This window comes from Papaver somniferum, chromosome 3 (assembly GCF_003573695.1).
Source record: "Papaver somniferum cultivar HN1 chromosome 3, ASM357369v1, whole genome shotgun sequence".
In the NCBI taxonomy this organism is placed as follows: Eukaryota; Viridiplantae; Streptophyta; class Magnoliopsida; order Ranunculales; family Papaveraceae; genus Papaver; species Papaver somniferum.
In genome coordinates, this window is record NC_039360.1 from 87296946 (window position 1) to 87315506 (window position 18561).

Sequence of the window (18561 nt, forward strand, 5' to 3'; positions counted from 1 at the left end):
CTGCATAGGTATAACTTTTGTATTTGTCAAAAGTCCATTCGTCCTTTCATCAATACGAATACCAATTTATGAACGAATTTACTTTTGACAACATATGGGACCATCAAGTTCACGGATGCAAACAATACATATCCCATAAACAATTGCAATATCACAAAATCATAAAGATTAATACTACAATAACAATCTTTGCCCTTAGAAGGTAGAATCAATCTTTTTCGCACGGATTTATACCAAGAGTGGTTACCAAAAGCGTATAAAAAGATTTCCTTAACAGAGAAGAACATACAAAGTCATTAACGACTATGCACCATAGTTCACATGAGATGATTGTGAACACTCAAGAATATATAACAATGTGAACTACTACCCATTCTCGAACTTCCTTCTTTGTGATTCACCAACATCACTCTTGTAACAGCCACAAAATAGCTTAGAATAGGATTTCTCCAAGAATCCCAGTGCCCAAGTCCAAGAGAATAGAACAAGTGCAACGAAACGGAGCAAACACTAAAAAACAAGAGACAGGACAAAGACCAATATTAAATCATCCAAATTCAACGATTCTCATCTCCATTTTGCAGGGAATTCAATAAGGAAGAGAATGCAAAAAGAATGAGGTAAATCCAAGTTCGGACGAAGAAGTTACGACCAAAACAAGTTTACCGAATATCAACGTCAAGTATGCATACGGGTTTGCGAACTTAAACCCCTAGATTTTGATTTTGAATGTTGTTATGCATATTTGGTATGTGTACCATGTAGTCCAAACATCCCGAACTATTATTTTCAAACCTAAACATTTAAGAACCTTAAACACGGATCAAGTTAGGTAGAAATGAACGATAAGCAAGATTATTATAAGTATTCTAAGCAAATAAAAGTACAAATCTTGCTCAAGTTTATAGACATGCCTTTTTAGATGAATCCAATCGAATTCTACCGCCTTACCGAACATAATCTGTGTGCCCCAATTCTTGTGCTTCCCGCACCGTATACAAAGCAGGGCATTCCTTGGTGAGGATGCACTTCCAACACAATCAAGTTGCGTTGGGGTGAACAAAGTCTTGCTCACCACAAGTGACCTTTGGATTATCATGAAAGAGATCACTTTTAGAACCTTTCACATCCAATTCCATTTTTCCAAAAAACTTGTTAAGTTCCAACATCATGGATACTGCCTTTTCCATAGTCATGGAGTTTTCTGGAAGATCATTCTTTTTCACACTCAAAACATCATTGTCTTTCTTCGGTATCCACTTCTGAGTGCGTTTAGGAACAGTCGGAACCTTCTTCCCATCACTCTCTTCTAGAATTCTTGGAAGAGAATTGGATTGATTATTCTTTTGCAAGTTAGTCTTTCTCCAATTTGGAGCATCGGTTCTTGTCTTCGTCTTTACGAAGTTATCCTTTTGATAACCATTACGATTATGAAAAGGATTCGTACGACGTTTATAGGCAAATCTAGGTCTATCATAGCACTGATTCCTTGCCTAAAGGTTGGAAAATTACAACCTGTAACGTTAAGAGGATCAGTCTTAACGTATGATCTTGGTTTCACAACTTCTTGTGATGCCCAAACAAGAACATCATGAAGTTTCTCATTCCTTATATGGAAACGACATCTCCTTTCCAGGTGACCTTTATTTCCGCAATAGTGGCAAACATAAGGAATGTTTTTACCTCGATCCGTGTGTGCTAACTTTGGAGGTTGATAAACTTTGATATTCTGAACCTTAACTGCCGGAGAAGGCATTTCACTTTTTCCATCGGTGGAAACCTTTTGTTGAGAAGAATCACTAGCCTTGACAAATTTTACCTCTTTGCTAGTACTTGGAGCATTTATTCCCTTATAGCCCAATCCTCGTGTATCACGATGATTTTTACTTGCTCCTAGCATAGTGGTTAATTTGCTTGAACTAGTATTGAACTTTTTCAAGTCATCTTCCAACATCTTGATTTTATCAAGAGAAGCAGCTGAATCAGCCTCAAGACGTTTTTCTCGAGTGAGATGAGCGCTTTCTCTGTCGTCAAAACTTGTTTGCTGGAAGTTAAACCTTGCTTCAGATTCTGCAAGTTTCTCTTCCAACAAAAAGAACTTTTGATAAATATTATCACATTCAAGTGACTTCATATGTAGGTTTTCCTCAGAATCCTTGAGGATCGATTCGGTAGAACGATTCGAAAAATAAACACATGCGTAACATCTTCTCAATTTCTTGTTTTCTTGACAGAGAGGAGTCAGAAGAGGTGTGACATGAGAAGTTGTAATCTTCTTCATATTCCACGAATCCAAAAACTTAACATACTATGAGACTTCCTCATCAACATCTCTATCAATATCTGAACCACCTTCATCAGAAAGTTCATCTAACTGTTCTTCAAGGAGAGTTTCCAAATCAACAGTTTTTACATCAAGAGAATGTTTGGATATTGACTTAGATGTGACAGTTCTCTCAGGTGAATCCAAGCTTTTAAAATCATCTAGTAATTTCTGAACTGGTACGTTATTAGAGATAGACTCGTCCATAATCAGATCGCTACAAACACGGACTTATAAGGTCTTTAACGTGTTTGCCTGCTCTGATACCAATTGAAAAAGCGGGGGTCTAACAATACCACCCAATAATTCGATTAGAAATCTTTATGTACTAACTCCGAAATACTTTGCTAGAGAATCAACTAGACAGTCAGACTCAATCTAGATTAAAGTATCTCAAGGAGTCAATATCTCTCACTTGTTTTGATTTACTCAAGCTAAAACAATAGCGAGTCTTTAATCATACACAGGGAATAACTTGGACGGTACCAAAGACCAATATCCAAGGATCAATCAATATCAATCAACAACCAAAGGTTGGATTTCCAATTGATGATCTTAACGCATAACCTGTATTATTTCAATTATATAAAATATAATGCGGAAAAGAAATAACACAGAAACCAGAAGTTTTGTTAACGAGGAAACCGCAAATGCAGAAAAACCCCGGGACCTAGTCCAGATTGAATACACATTGTATTAAGCCGCTACAGACACTAGCCTACTCCAAGCTAACTTCGGACTGGACTATAGTTGAACCCCAATCAGTCTCCCACTGATCCAAGGTACAGTTGTACTCCCTACGCCTCTGATCCTAGCAGGATACTGCGCACTTGATCCCCTTAGATGATCTCACCCACAACTAAGAGTTGTTATGACCCAAAATCGCAGGCTTTAACAATAAACAAATTTGTCTCATACAGACAAGTCTATCAAAGGATCAATCTGTCTCCCACAGATAAACCCTAAAGTTTTTGTTCCGTATTTTGATAATAATCAAGGTGAACATGAACCAATTGATAATCCGGTCTTATATTCCCGAAGAACAGCCTAGATTAATCGATCACCTCACAACAATCTTAATCGTATGGTAGCGAAACAAGATGTCGTGGAATCACAAACAATGAGACGAAGGTGTTTGTGATTACTTTTTATATCTTGCCTATCGGAAAACTCTCACGATCTCAAGCCAATCAATATGATTGTACTCGTACGGTAGAAGATGCAAGATCAGATCACACAACTACGAAAAAAGTAGTATCGGTCTGGCTTCACCATCCCAATGAAGTCTTTAAGTCGTTAACCTGGTTTTAGAAGAAGAAAACCAAAGGTTAAAGGAGAACCGACTCTAGCACACAAATTATTATCACACGTAAGGTGTGGGGATTAGTTTTGCAGAGTTGCTAGATGTCCCCTTATATAGTCTTTCAAATCAGGGTTTTGCCTTAGTTACAAAGCAATCAATATCCACAGTTAGATGAAAACTTTATTTAGATTCAAGCTAATATTTCTCAACCGTTAGATCGAAAACTTAGCTTGTTATACACAAATGACTGTACGCTTCTAGGTCTGTTAACCGCACTCAAACGTGTACATTGTTGGTTCAACAATAGTTTACCAAAAGTTTAATTATATGAGCATTTCATACCAACCATGTTCTTCTTCACCATAACTAGTTCAAGTGACTCAAATGAACTAGTTTAGAGAGTTGTTCAATTGCAAGGAAATCTTATGTAACTACACAAGACACAATTGAAGCAAAGATGATTTGATTCACTCGAATCGGTTCATGAACTTTAATAGCCATGGTTTGCAAAAGCATTCCTTAGTCTTTTAAAATTAAGTTCAGAAATCATCTTTAGATATATAACCTTCTCAAGTTCTCAGACTAGGTTCGCGGACTTAAGATACCGGACAGAGTTTACAAACTCCAACAAAAATTCACGGGATGAGAACTTCGCCGGTTCGCGGACTGGGTTCGCGGACTTGGCTCAGGTAAGTAGTTTGTCAACTCCAGCAGAAGTTCTCGGGTTTGAGAACTTCGGAAGTTCGCGGACTGAGTTCGCGGACTTGGCACTTTCCATACTTCTGGTTCTCTTGATCAATAAAGTTCGAGAACTTCGGTTCAAGGAATCCATTGGTTATGTAATCTAAACTCTCATTCCAATCATTGAAACATTCTTAGAGGACGTTATGTAGTTGTTACACTATTTCTCGTCAAAGCAATTACCAAAGTAATTGAAACATTCATGACATTCGTCACTAGGTAAAGATAAACTTAGTCGAAGCGAAAAGCTTACCAACACATATTTCGAGATATAGATAGGCGAGGTATACTCGGCTCGAAATACTAAATGTGTATAATCTAGTCTATATATATAGCATACGACTTTTGTCTCAAAGAGTAGGAGATAGAATAGATATACTTTTGAGTGAAAGATAAGTTCAAGTCTTCACATACCTTTTTGTCGAGAAGTTCCACCGATTCCTTGAGTAGATCTTCTACTTGTATGATGAATCGCCATGAAGTCCTTGAGCTCAACAACACTTGCTATCCTAGTCCGAGACTTAGCTATAAGAAACTAGTAATCAAGACTTATATTTTTGATCACTAACATTGACAAACATGCTTGAGATAGCAAAGCATGCGAGTTTGACAGAGCAGTGCTCTAACAGATAGTACGAGTCAAAATCAGCAGACAGGTATGAACATGGGCCAAAGTGCTTTATTTTAGAGTGTTGTTAATAAAATGTTTCAAAAGCACAATAAAGGTGATGTCAATCAAAAGATCGCGGGATGTTTATATGTAAGTGCAATTCCCATGAATGTTCTTCGATCTCCATTTTGGGCAGAAATTAATAGTGTCCGCCATTAATAATACACCAAAAGGATACAAATACCCTTCTTATGAAAAGGCTTGAACTTCTTTATTATACAAGGAGCAAATGTTGGTTAAGAAAGCATTGAATCCTTTAGTAAGTGACTATCGGACTCATGGAGTTTCAATTGTCTCTGATGGTTGGTCAAATATGAAAAATGCATCATTAATAAATATTATGACAGTATCAAATGAAAAAACAATGTTTTTAAGTGCACATGATGTTTCAGAAATAGAGAAAACTTGTGAGAACATTTCTGCGATACGTTAAAAGCAATAGAAGAGATTGGGCCTTCGATTGTCGTACACAACCTCATAGACAACGCGAAAAATTGCAAACAGGCTGGAGGAACTCATATAACAAAGGTATCCACATATTATTTGATATGGTTGTTTAGCACATACTCTGAATTTATTAATGAAAGATATAGCAACATCCAAGGAACCAGTCATATTATTTGTGAAAGAAACATATAAAAAATGCAAGGATGTTATGAAGTTCGTGAGGAATCATTATCAATGTCTAGCTTTATTTAAGAAGTTTCTCCTTTAGAGGTTCTCAAATCAAAAACGACACGGTTTGGATTTCATTTTGTTGTGTTTTCCCGTCTTATCGAGATAAGAGGTTCTCTGATTGCCATGGTATTATCGGAAGAATGAAAAGAGCTTAAGAAACCTGCAAATGTAGAAGAAGATGCAAACATCACCTCAATTATCATGGATGGGAATTTTTGGAGTAATGCAGATAAAGTGTTGCGAATAACGAAGTCGATATATATGATTCTTAGATTTTCTGATTCCGATAAGGCAGTTATAGGAGAAGCATATGAGCAAATGGATATAATGTTGGGCTGTTTACAAGACACACTTGCAGATGATATAGTGATTCAACATATTATTCAGCAAATTGTGGTTCAGAGATGAAGTAAAATGAACATTACATTGCATTGTTTAGCTTATTTACTTGTACTTAAGTATTACACAAATTCATGGATAATGAAACCAGCTCCCGGTGACGTTAGTAGGAAGAAGTCTAACTTCGACAAAGAAGTTCAGGATGGTATCTAGATGCTATAGATAAGATGTTTCCAATGCCGGAAGAAGCTGCGGTTATAAGGTATCAAATTTGTGATTTTGCAAGTAATGGAGGTTGTTTCGCGCCCCCACAAGCTATAGCGGATAGAGGAAGGATGAGTGCAAAATAGTGATGGGGTTTATACAGCAGAGGGGCACCATGAGCTTTACAACTTAGCAATGAGAGTGTTGTCTTTAAGTGTTAACTCGTCTTGTGCAGAAATATGTTGGAGCACATATAGCTACATCCACAGTGTAAAGAGAAACAAATTGGGAGTTGATAGGGCTGAAAAGATTGTGTATGTTCAGTATAACCAACGTCTTTTTGCAAGGTAAAGAGCAGATTACGAGACTCAATATAGAAATTAGGATGTAAATCTATAAGAAAACAACATTGAAGAAGCTATTGAAGTAATTGAGGCAAGGGAGCGAGACACGACGTCTGATAATGAAGTGAATTACTTTACAACACCAATACCTGCCTCCCCTACACCAACAACAACACCTCCACCTCCAAGTTCACAAGAACAGGAAACACAAGCACAGAGTCGAGTTCAGAGTGCTCTTAACAAACACAAGAAACAAAAAAGGTCAATGAATGACATATATTCCTGCACTTCAGTACGTAATATTTTCTAGATATTTAATGTATTTGTCTTATTTCTTGATTACAAAATTGGAAAATTGGTAATATAACTAATATTTCTGAAAAATTGTAATTTACGCTCCCAACTCGTTCCTTGAATCTCATTTTTTCGAAAATTTTACGATTTCTGCTTTCGTCCTCCTTCTAATCTCGTTCCTGCTCCTGGCTACTAAGCTATGAAGGAGCTGGATGTTGATGATGGTTTTTAAAAATCCACCACATACGCATTCAAAAGGTTGGAAAAGTAAATAAATTATAATGGTAAAGAAATTGCAAACATATGTGTAATATTATTTACCTAAAGAGTTATTTCCAAAGCTTCGATTCAAATTCATTAAAACTCGGTGAATGTCGGGGATAATGGACACATGATAAGCATCAAAAGCAGTGATGCTGGTGTTTCCACCTGAAGAACATCCTCTCGAATCTTCTTTATCAAATTTTCAGATTATATTCTCTGTGTGCCGCGTAACTCCACTACCTATATAAGAAAAATTGCTAGTATGTGGAATTTTCAAGGTAAACTTTTAAAGAAAAATTGGACAATTAATCAGCAAATGGGAAGACATAGTCGTTTAGCACCTGCTCGTGGTCGATAACCATATCCACGATGGTAACTTCGTTGGTGGACTTAAAGTCCAACTTTTCCCGTTTCCTAGTGACTCTAACTGCAACATGACTTTATTTACTTTCGTCAAATTCATATAACCCTTTGAAGATATCATCTCCCACTGATGAACCAACTTTCTAAACCCGACAATTCACCTGGGATGCTATATTCAGTGGTTTGATTTTCAGCTACTTTCAATAGATAAACATAAACAATTTAAAACATATTAGAACTACTTAAACGAAAGCAATGGTTCTATATTTTCTTGCAGCACATTTTACCAATGATCAAACCGCGATTGATCAGTACAAATAAACCATACTACACCGTTTTATTGGTATCCCCTACAAATAAAGAAGTATTTCAAGTCAAATCATATAAACCCATTTTGCTTTTGCTAAAAACTGAAAAACAATACCAAGGCAGTGATACATGGCTGAGATGTACATTTTCTTCTTTTAAAGCATACTCAATTGTACATAACTTGATAGACACTTAGTTTTTGAGAGTAAAAATTTGCTTTGGATGGAACATTTTCTCAAACGCGTAAACAACTCCATGGCTTGATCAAGATGAATACCCAAGTCTTCAATATTGGACTAAAATAAAAGATGCAATACTCATACAAATTTCAACACACAAATAAAAGATACAATACTTTAATTTAGACAACAAAAAAAGAAAAAAAATCACAATTACTATATAGATTTAACCATAACTTAAATATGAATTCGAAATTCATGAAATCAGATCAAAATTTTCCAAGCTAAAAAAGATATTGAATTTGCAAGCGTATTATAGATTCTAATTCAATCTATCTTCTATTTCAATCTTCTTCATGGGATATTGTTTATTACCTAAAGGTGTTACAAAATAAATTGAGAAGATCCAAAGGTGTTTTTGGTGGGGGCATTCAACTGAAGAACGCAAACTCCATTTTCTAAATTGGTCTAAAATGGAGATGAGAAAAAAATTTGTGGTTTACGAATTAAAAACGTTGAACTGATGAATATTGCATTAATTTGCAAACTGGTCTGGAGATTTTTGGAAGATGAAGATGCGATGTGGGTTCAACTGTTGTGTGCTAGATACTTACATGATACTTCCTTTTGGCTGGCGGATAAACCTGATAAATGCTCAGCAACCTGGAGTAGTATGCTAGAAGTTCGCCATATCATGGAAAATAACATATTCTGGCAGGTTAACAATGAAACAAGATTCACATCTGGAATGATCAATGGCTTCATTCATATAGGGATCATTTGATTCCCAGACCTACTTCTCTGCCTGTAAATGTCAATAAGGTATCCGATCTTATGATTCCAAACACCAATACTTGGAATTTACCTCTGTTGGATGAATTATTCTCTCCATAATTACTTCAGTGTATATCATCAATATACATAAGTTCAGAAGCAGATTCTCATGATACTTTGACATGGTCTTACACTCTATCTGGAAAGTTCACAACAAAATCGTGTTATCATCTTCCATCAAATAATATACCTACTTCGTCGGATTTGGCATCTATTCCTTGGAGAACATTCTGGTCATTCAAAAAACTACTACCAAAAATTCAGATATTCGTTTGAAAGGTGATTCATGATGGTATTGCAGTTAAAGGAAATATTAGCAGGTTTGTGTCTTATGTGGAATCTACTTGCTCTTTTTGTTCAGTGGAAGAGGAATCTATTGCTCATCTTCTCTTTGATTGTCCCATATCTAAGGAAGTTTTCTATAAAGCTAACTGTTATGTGGATTACAATTCTCCGGTCTTTAATATCCATCAGATTCTATCTAAATGGATGTAAGAAAACGAGAATAATGGTTTTATTTTGAGAATGTGCATCTTATGGAACCTATGGAAAATGATAAACGACATTGTCTTCTCTAATGTTAACTTCTCAAAGCATTTGGTCTTAAAAGGTATTGTACAGGATTTCAATCTTTGTTTGGTGGAAGAGTCAAGTTCTGAAAACTCTTCTAAGATTTATCGATCTCCAGACTGGTCTACACTTCCCTCTCCATTCATTAAGATAAACGTTGACGGTGCCTTCATTCCAAATAATGCCGATGCAGGGGAAATTGCCCGTGATTACAATGGTAAGTTCATGGGTTGTGGTTCATCGACATTTGACGCTGCTTCTCCTTTATTGGCAGAAGTTGTGGCTTGTAAACTTGGTTTACAGCTTGCTATAATGTTTGGTTTCAATGATGCTATTATAGAAGGGGACGCCTCAAATGTAACTTCAGTTGTTCTTGGTGAAATATCAGATATACCATGGAGTATTAGATCTGTCATTTTAGAAATCAGGGATATGACGGGATCATTTGCTGTTGTTAAATTTTAGTCTGTACCCAAAAGTGCTAATAATTTAGCACATGTGTTATGTCAACATGCTATGCATGACAATGTAAATTTGTGGTGAAATGCAAATTCTCCACCTCTTTGTATCCTTTCAAACCTCTTTCATTGAGGCCCTTTAATAAAGTGGAGCTCTTCAAAAAAAAATAAAAAATAAAAAGAAATTCAATCTATCTATCTAACTACTCCAGACGATAATCGAAACACAATACTCAACTCTCCTTCATTCTGACCCCACAAAAATCTAATGTGGACAATTCTGATGAGAGTGTTAGAAAATAAAGCTCTCTCATTAATTATGATCCCACGAAGCCAACAAAAAAAATACATAATTTGACACCATGCTTACACCTACCGTAACCCATAAGAAACCGGCAACCAACTGCCCCCGCTTCAACTGCCCGCTTAGACACAATTACCCCAGTAACCCACTTCGTAAAACCAGAGAAGAGAGAGTGGATATGAAGTACAGAAAAGATAGAGATGAGAATGATGAAAAATCAGTTTTCTTAATGAAGATGAAAACATTGTTGATGAAAATGGTAATGTTCGTATTCCTTTTCTTTCTCTATCGTTACTTAAAACATAAACCCCCGTCAATTTCCTAATCACCGTCTCAATTGAATTTCAGAGCTTTCTCATGCTGATGAAAATACCGATTCAGATCGCGATGAGGGAATCCATTCTCAACTTATGTTATTCAAATTGGGTTTTGCTAATTTTTGAAAGAATTCTAATCATATGCAGGTAACCACAACAAGGTACTGTATTGCCTTTGGTTTCCTTCGCTCTTCATGTGTTACGTTTTCCAAGTTCATTTAACTGTGTAGAGCATTATGTGTTCGTGGAAATGCCTAAGAAAAAAATTAATGCCTAAAAAAATAAAATCAAAAAGCTAATGTTATATTTATGTTCAAGGAAATTTGTTTTAAGTTTTTATTTCAATTGTCACTAGACAAGGTCACTGCACTCTGCACTAGTTAGTGCCGACTTTCAAGCATTGCCGGTCTAAGAATATCATAATGCACATGACAGAAAAACAGATTTGAGAGCAGCTGTGAATGGGTCTCAATTAGAAGAAATCTTAAGACAAATCCATAATGGCAAACTTATAAAAATGCATATAGTTTAAAAGGGGGATCAAATGGCAAACTTACCCTTGAATCTTGATGTTTCTTTTGACGTGATGTTTTGGCATTGAGGCATCTATACGTGTAGCATATTTTTACTATTGCAATTCTAATTCTGATTGATACAGATGAAAGACAATGTAAAAAGTCGTGTGTGGAGCTGATACTTTAGCATCTATATATCTCAGTTACATTTAACTGTACATGTTTCTTATTATACCTTTTTTTCTTTGAGTCTGATCATGCTTCTTAACTTTTCCCAGTTTATGATCACTGTCGTGTGCCTGACTTGAAGCTAAGGGATGTTAGAATCCTCTGCATGGATGGATCAAAAGTTACAATAATCACGTGATCAAATTCACCATTGCAATGACTAAAAGATGCAAGATAGATGCCTTCCCTTGATTAGTAGTTCTTCAAGCCCTTATGTTGGCTCCTTGGAAATTTTTGGGTAACCTGAAGGTAACCAGATCAAACTCCACCTCTCCATATAAAGCTTTGAACGCCAATGAAAATTTATTATTATTGATTTTTTTACGTGTTCTGTGAGCCTTTTGTTTACTTGTTTTGTGCGAGCGAATATTTAGAAGAGTCTCGATGTGGTAGAGAACATAAATGTGTTAAAATGGTTCTAAAGATGCTCCAAGAAAGGGTCTGAAGCTGAATCTAAGGTATATGGTTGATTTTTTTTAGTCTCTTTTAAGTGGAATGATTGCATCTCAGTTTCATATATTTTTCCCCCCTTAATTACCTGGATTGTTTGATTGACTGATATGCTTATTACATTATAAATTCATTTGGGTAGGCTAGGCTAGGCTAGGCTTTGTCAAGGTTAGTTTCGATTGAATTTTCCCGAAGACATACTCAGTGTATGCTCGCTCTTAAATCATGTTGCAAGAGTTAACAGATTAAGCCATTAAGGTAGTATATGTGGGTACGGTAGTATGCGCCAAAGTGGTCAACGGCAGTCTCGGGATTGCTTTGGACAACAAAAGGTATTGTTTTTAGAACCCATCCGCCATTTTAGAACATTAATTTTGTGGCAATACGTTATCGACTTTTACTTTCAAAAGATGAATTGAACTTGAAACTACTTGGTTTAATTAACTACCAATATCAGTTGAACACATTTGAACTTTGAAGGTGTGAACACATAAATCACGAAGGCGTCTATATGTTCACAAACAATATTCGCACTCTAGGTACGGACTCGCACTGATAATACAATGGCATTGATTCCTTGGCTCCAAACCTTCGGGTTTATCATAGCCTCATCCAATAACATCGAGAGAGGCGTTTACGTAGGGGAAGATAAAGAAAACGAAGCATAAAAGTAAAACTCATGGAGCGTTAGGCAAATATAAAGTGCTGAAATGTAAATAAGACTGGGATTTACGTGGTTCAGCACTAACGCCTACATCCACGGGGTTGTTGTTTCACTATATACTTGATGGTTACAAAGATAGTCGAGTGACTTTGGGGTTTACATAGATCTGTATATTGTAAAGGACTAACTTACACTCACAATCTCTCTCTCCTTCCCTTCCTCAATTTTCCGATCCCCTTACTCTTGTTGGAGAGGGGGTATTTATAAGGTTAAAGTGTGGGACCCATCTCTGAGGACCGTTGGAACCTTATCTTCTTGTGTTTTGTGTCCATCACGCGGGAGTCTTCGTTTATTACTTCATCACGCAGAGTCGTCCTCGTTCGTTCCACGGGTTGATCGACACTATGCTGCTCAGAGTGTTTAATGCGGGTAGTTGAGGTGCCTGCTCGTGTCAGGCAAGTGTCTTCTGCCCCTGTCACATCCATGTCAGTTCATTTTCTCTCCACCGTTGATCTTGGCTTCTTTTGGGGATGAGATAAAGTAACTCTTCGGGAGTTATCTGGTGCTCCGCAGAACATCGTGTTACCGGTACGTCTTTTTAACTTCTGCCCTTAGATTTTTTCGGGCAAAGATCCAACGTCGGCGGGATGGGCATCTTAGCTGTGGGCACATGTCATCATGCTTTGATGACTTTGTCCGCATGCTCTCCACGTATGTTCCTATATACACGTGTTTGATGATGAAATATGTGCACACAATTTGGCCCTTTTCTTCGGGCTTGAGTGTTTAGTGGGAGCATTGAAGAAAACAGTCGTTACATATTCTTCCTCTCTCCTAATAACTTCTCCTAGAGACTTGGGCATGTTTCTTATTTGTGCATTAACTGCTCATTTAATGGGCACGTTTCCCATTCCTCCCTTAACTTCCTTCTCTTTCTTTCGAGTATATTAAGGAGGGGAGAAAAATTAATTTCATTCTCCTTCGAAAATTAATTTCATTCTCTGTCATTCTTTGTTTTTCAACCATTAAATTCTCTGTCTTAGCATTAATCACGCTCCCTTCTTCATTGTTTCTGGTTTGTTTCATTATCTGTCAGTCTTCATTCTTTGTTCTTCGACCATTAAATCCTCTGTCTTAGCATTAATCACGCTCCCTTCTTCATTGTTTCTGGTTTGTTGTCCTCTTCCTGTTGCTGTTTGTGGTGGTAAGGTTTCTTTTCTTTGTTCCTTTTGTTTTAAGTTGTGTTGGTTGTAAATTTTCTGTTGTTGATCGTATTGTAGCCTCCCCTTTCTGCTGCTGTAGTCCCTTGTTTGTGATGAAGAACCCTTTTCTAATGCTTGTATGCTAGTTTGCCCCTGTTCTTCGTCTCAAATCGAGGAGGCCATTGTTTTGCGTGTATTGATTGGACTTTTGAGTTTGGGGTTTTAGGGTTTCTGTGCTATGTTGAGATGGACTGCTAATTTTGTGGTTTTTTGATCCTTGGTGATGACCTTGTGTTTGTTTCTAACTTGTTTATGTTGTATCTCTTCGCAGCCATGTCTGACCGTCCGCAGCTTCCTTATCAAACTCCGGGTGCTAGTCTACCGAGATCCCCTCCGCGCAGAGAGTCTCAAATGGATCCACGTGGTATCAGAGTTTCTTCTTCAGGGGCGAAGGCCTCTCCTCCTAGGAAAGATGGTCCCTCAAAAAATCATTCTGGGTCTCGAAACGCTGCCGACTGTGCGGTTTCTCGTCCTCGTGATGACGTTAGGTGTGCGCAGACACCTCCTCGTGTTGTTGCCTTTGATGTTCCTCCTCTGCGTTCAGTAGTGCCTGTGCAGCACCCTCTACCGCCGCCTCCAGTACTTCCTCTCAAAGGGAAGAACACCAAAGGTTGTGTCCCGAGGACTGAATCGTCTAAGAATCCCTCTTTAAAAAGACGAGCTTCCGAGGCTTTTGTTGGTTCGTCCGACCCCGCGGAACAGAATGAGGTTGCCCCGGTGATACGCAGTGTTTCGGTCAGCAAGAAGAAAGTGATGTTCAAGCATATTGACCTTGAAGTTTTCAAGGAAAAGCATGAGCTTCAAGCCTTCGAGGTTCGTTTCTATGCCCCTGAGGATGATATTACTTATGAGCTCCTCTCGAAGTATCAGTTTGACGAGTTCCATTTGTTGACTACGGTTGGAGCTTTCGAGGCGGGTCTTATGCTGCCGTTGTACAAGTCTGACGACTCCTTCTATTACGATGTGCTTGCTGGTCGTGAAGGCTCTTCTACCAATACTCACAGCCGTTCTGTGTCGCAATTATCGGGGAATTATCTCCGTGCACTGAAGGAGTGTTATCTGCGGAGTAAGGGACAGACGACGATGACATGTTACGTTCCAAATCCTGCAGAGAGGGAATGGTATACTCCTGAAAACTTCAACAATTATTTTGGTGATTACGTCAATAGTAGGAATCGTAAACCGTGGAGTGTTAGCCTTCGGAATCTCGCTGCTCCTCGGGGTGAAATTCGTCTGTTAAGTGAGGTCAACGATGCCAAACTGAAGTATGTTCCAGGCACCGAAGGGTCTAGTCAGCGAAAACTTTTTCCGGCACGTGAGAGGATCAAGCGTGACCATGACTACGAGTGGCACGCTACTGTAATCGAAGTTGTTGGTCCTTGGGCGTACGGTTGGATTCCCGGTCCACGCGGTTGGCGTCCTTCTGGGAGTAGCAGGCCACGTGAATCTCCTCCTGCTCGTTATGGAGATTTCTGTCCCTGGCGTTTAAACTTCGGAGGTATGAACTTTCCTTATGCCCTCGACGTCGTTGAAGGAGACGAGGAGGAAGGTTCTGGTGCTATACTTCCACCGAATAGTGCCACTACTGCTAAGGTATGGTTATTGCAGTTTCTGGCCGCGCCTGTTCGGAAAGTAACTCTGTGGAAAGTAACTGTTCGGAAAGTAACTCTGTGGAACATGTGTTGGTTTGCAGGTTTCGAAGAAGAAAAAGATTGGGCCGAAGCAGTCTTCTACCATTGTGATGGGTGAGGCTGAGGTTCATGAAGAAGTTACCAGTCCGGTAAACGAAGAGTTTGCCGAGGATGAGATTTCTGATGGGGAAGAACGTATTGATACTACCCCCTAATGTCGAGGAGGAGATTGGTGCGGGTTTTGAAGGTGATGGAGGAAATAATGTCGCGATAGCTGATGGCAGTGTTATCGCTGATATGTCAGTCCCTGCTGGTGATGCTGCGGGAACTCTCCACACCATGTCTCAAGAGTTCTCTTTTGACCGGGTTTATTCCGCAGGGGATCTCCTTGACGATGCTCTTGATTTTCCTGAAGACTTCTCTCTACTCTCCCCCAATGATGATTGGGATGTGCTCGGGGGGTCTGGTAAGGAAGACGTTGTTGTTCAGGATGGAGGCGCGGGTGATCACGATGTGTGTGTTGATGCCGAAACTTGTGTTGATGAGGCAATATCAGCCAAGGGGAAGTCTGTGGTTGATTCGCCTTCCGAGGATTTCCCTCATTCGCTGACATTTGAGGGTGAGGACGCCATAATGGATTGGCTTAAGAAAAGGGGTTTGTTGTTTGTCCCTCATCCTGCCCCGGTGGTTGCTGGTGAAAATGATTCCGATGCTTATACCTGTCGGATGATGGAACTGTCTTCCAAGGCGCGGGTATCTGAGATGTGGGGGAAAAGTTTGAGTGTTCCCGAAGCTACCCTTGTACCGGAGCCTCATACTTCTGTCGAGGATATGATGGCCATAGCCGACGGTTACCAATATGGTTTTCCTCAGCAGCGTGTCTTGGAGGTAAGTCTTCGTACATATCTCTTCGTGACGATTGAATCCTTCGGTGTAATAATGTTTGCCGTTTTGATGTGTAGATGATGAGGAGTGACCATTGTAACCATGTGTTGTATCAATTCTTTAAGGCGAAATCTTTGAAGCTGGAGGCTAAGCTTCGTCACAGAGAAAAGGAATTATCTGCGGCTGAGGTAGAAATAGAAGAACTGAAGAGAAGCCTTGAAGAGAAAGAAAGGTTGGGTGAAGCGGAGGCTGGGCTTCGTTCAGAGCTGCTGTCGTTCGCGCTGAGTTAGAGCAAACTCGCGGCCAAGTTTCAACTTTCACAGGTTTGATTCTTTTTCCTCTTTTACCCTCGCAGTGCGTCGTAATTCCTCTATATTCCTTAGTTGTTCTGTCTGAGTCTCCCCATCCTATCTCCAGTGGGTGGCGTCCCCGAGTTGATATGGCTTCGAAACGAAAGGGCACGGCAAAAATCTCGTATCAAAGAGCTGGTCGAGAAAATTAAGAGTGAAGCCAAAAAGTGGGACGCTCGGGCTGAGGTATGGCGCGCAGGGCATGTTCAAATGGTTGATATGCAGAATCTGTATAACCATGACCGTACTTTGTTCAATGGTACGCTGCTATGGACACGTGAGAATCTGCGGGAATCCCGTGAGCGAACTTCATTGTTGGAGTCTATGATACATCTTCTGGAAGAGGAATTACGAAAGGCTCGCTCCCTTCCTTTTCCGGGAGTTAATGAGAGCATGTTGTGTCTTACCAGAGAACGGGACGATGCCCGAGCCGAAGTTTGGGCTCTAAGCAAGGCCCTTGCTGCGTCTCGCGCTGAAATAGCACGTCTGGCTGAGTCTGAGAGAAATCTTGAAGTATGTATGTACAGACTTGGCAAAGGGGTATCAGAGATAAACAACGAAGTCAACCATCTTCGTCACATGGATTCGATGAAGCAGGTAGAACTAGATGTCAGTCAATTTACTCTCACCAACCTTCAACTAGATTATAAGAAATTATCCGCGGAATATGACCATCTTGATGAAGCGCGAGATGCGGTTGTTAATGAGTATGAAGAGGCTTCGGCTTGTGTCGAAGGTATAACTCTATTTCATCGAGTGTGATTGTGTCTTTTCTGTGCTAACTCCCTTGTGTTGTCTTTTTCAGAGCTCGAGGGACAACTCCGCGTTGCGAATGAAAAATTTGAAAAGGCTCAATCTTCCTTAGCGCAACAGGAAGAACAGACTAATCATTTTAAGAGTTTGGCGGCATCCCGCGAAGAGGTCGTTGGTGCAGCTTCTAAAGAAGTGAATCGTCTATCTTCGTTGTTATCCCAAGCCCAACAGCGGAAGACAGTTATTATGCATAAGGCTCGGTGTCAATTGGCTGAGAAAACAAACAAGATGCTGGAGAAGATTGAGCTTGGCCTTAAGACCGAGCATGGCCTTGTGAAGAGCTATCCGCGTCGTCCAGTGCCTGCTTCCTTGCCTGGCTCCTCGGGACCCTCATCTGGTGGGAGCGTCCCTTCAACTCTTCGGAACAACCCTGTTGATGGGGCGGCATCTTCTAAGTAGAGACCGCGGCATAATTATCCTTCCGTTAGATTTTGCTAGTCTTTTGTAAAAAGAATATTTTTGATGTGTTCCTTGTAAATTTTTGATGTGTAAATTTACAATCCATGGCCTTGCCGCTTTTTGTAACCAACCTTTATGAAATGGATCATTTTTTTGATATACCTGCAATATCAGTTTGTTGTTTATTTTAGGCATTGTGATGAAAGACGCTAAAAACAAAAGAGTTTTTTAAGTGTTTGGGTGCGATACCGAAGGGAGGTACCTTCGTGATCGGCTTGAGACCTGTCACCCCGCTGGCGAACCCTTGGCCAGAGGATTCCCAGACGGTGTGGGCCGAGGCAACGTTCTAGGATATGGGGTTAAAAAATTTACGTACACCCATTCCGTGGACCCGTTGCCTTAAGATTGGTTGGGTATCTCTTTCTGCTGGGTGCCTTCCCCCTGGTCTTATACTTATGGACACTGATGGGGGAGCCCTGAGAGATTGTAGATTAACTACTTTCCCCAATACTGTTGATAAGTTGATTTCTTGAATTTTTAGGAAAGCTTGTTTGATTGATAGGTTGAGGCCTGCAATTCCTCGTCCAGAGATAGAAACATGTAGAGCGGTCACGCTGCCTTCTTCTTCTGGTACTCTTCACGCAGATGCAAAGCTGCGTTGCTCCTATGGGTAATATGGTTTAAGCCACTTAGCATTCCAAGGATGTCGGAGGACCTCGCCTTTCATATTGCGAAGGTAATAGGAACCGCTTCCCGCAATGTCGTGTATTATAAAGGGTCCTCCCCACATAGGTGCTAACTTTCCCCATCTCTTTTCTCGTTGATACTGTGGGATAGTTCTTAACACATACTGTCCCTCTACGAAATTCC

General features: G+C 39.5%; 2 protein-coding genes and 1 long non-coding RNA gene across 4 annotated transcripts; all 3 read left to right on the forward strand.

Annotated features, from left to right (window-relative positions):
* Positions 1–9397: 9397 nt before the first annotated feature.
* Positions 9398–9880, forward strand: LOC113359702. The gene has a single exon (XM_026603294.1). The coding sequence runs from the start codon at positions 9398–9400 to the stop codon at positions 9878–9880; it is 483 nt and encodes a 160-aa protein (XP_026459079.1).
* Positions 9881–10327: 447 nt separating this feature from the next.
* Positions 10328–14432, forward strand: LOC113361446. The gene is made up of 4 exons (XR_003365123.1): positions 10328–10436; positions 10526–10655; positions 11288–11695; positions 13885–14432. It is a non-coding gene; the product is annotated as an uncharacterized LOC113361446 (long non-coding RNA).
* Positions 14433–15341: 909 nt separating this feature from the next.
* On the forward strand, positions 15342–17330 carry LOC113361447. Of its 2 annotated transcripts, none has more exons than XM_026604693.1 (3): positions 15342–16132; positions 16207–16452; positions 17285–17330. In XM_026604693.1, exons 1-2 carry the CDS (start codon positions 15416–15418, stop codon positions 16417–16419), a joined length of 930 nt encoding a protein of 309 aa, XP_026460478.1. In that variant the 5' UTR covers positions 15342–15415; the 3' UTR covers positions 16420–16452; positions 17285–17330. The 2 variants fall into 2 exon arrangements, with proteins under 2 accessions (XP_026460478.1, XP_026460477.1); XM_026604692.1 differs by lacking the exon at positions 17285–17330 and adding an exon at positions 16547–16694.
* Positions 17331–18561: the final 1231 nt, after the last annotated feature.

Excerpts from the sequence above, each read along its gene's own strand:
- LOC113359702 (XM_026603294.1), top strand. The coding sequence starts at position 9,398 with ATGATAAACGACATTGTCTTCTCTAATGTTAACTTCTCAAAGCATTTG.
- LOC113361447 (XM_026604693.1), top strand. The coding sequence starts at position 15,416 with ATGAGATTTCTGATGGGGAAGAACGTATTGATACTACCCCCTAATGTC. Across the intron at positions 16,133-16,206 it reads CTCAGCAGCGTGTCTTGGAG|ATGATGAGGAGTGACCATTG; the intron begins GTAAGTCTTCGT and ends TTTGATGTGTAG.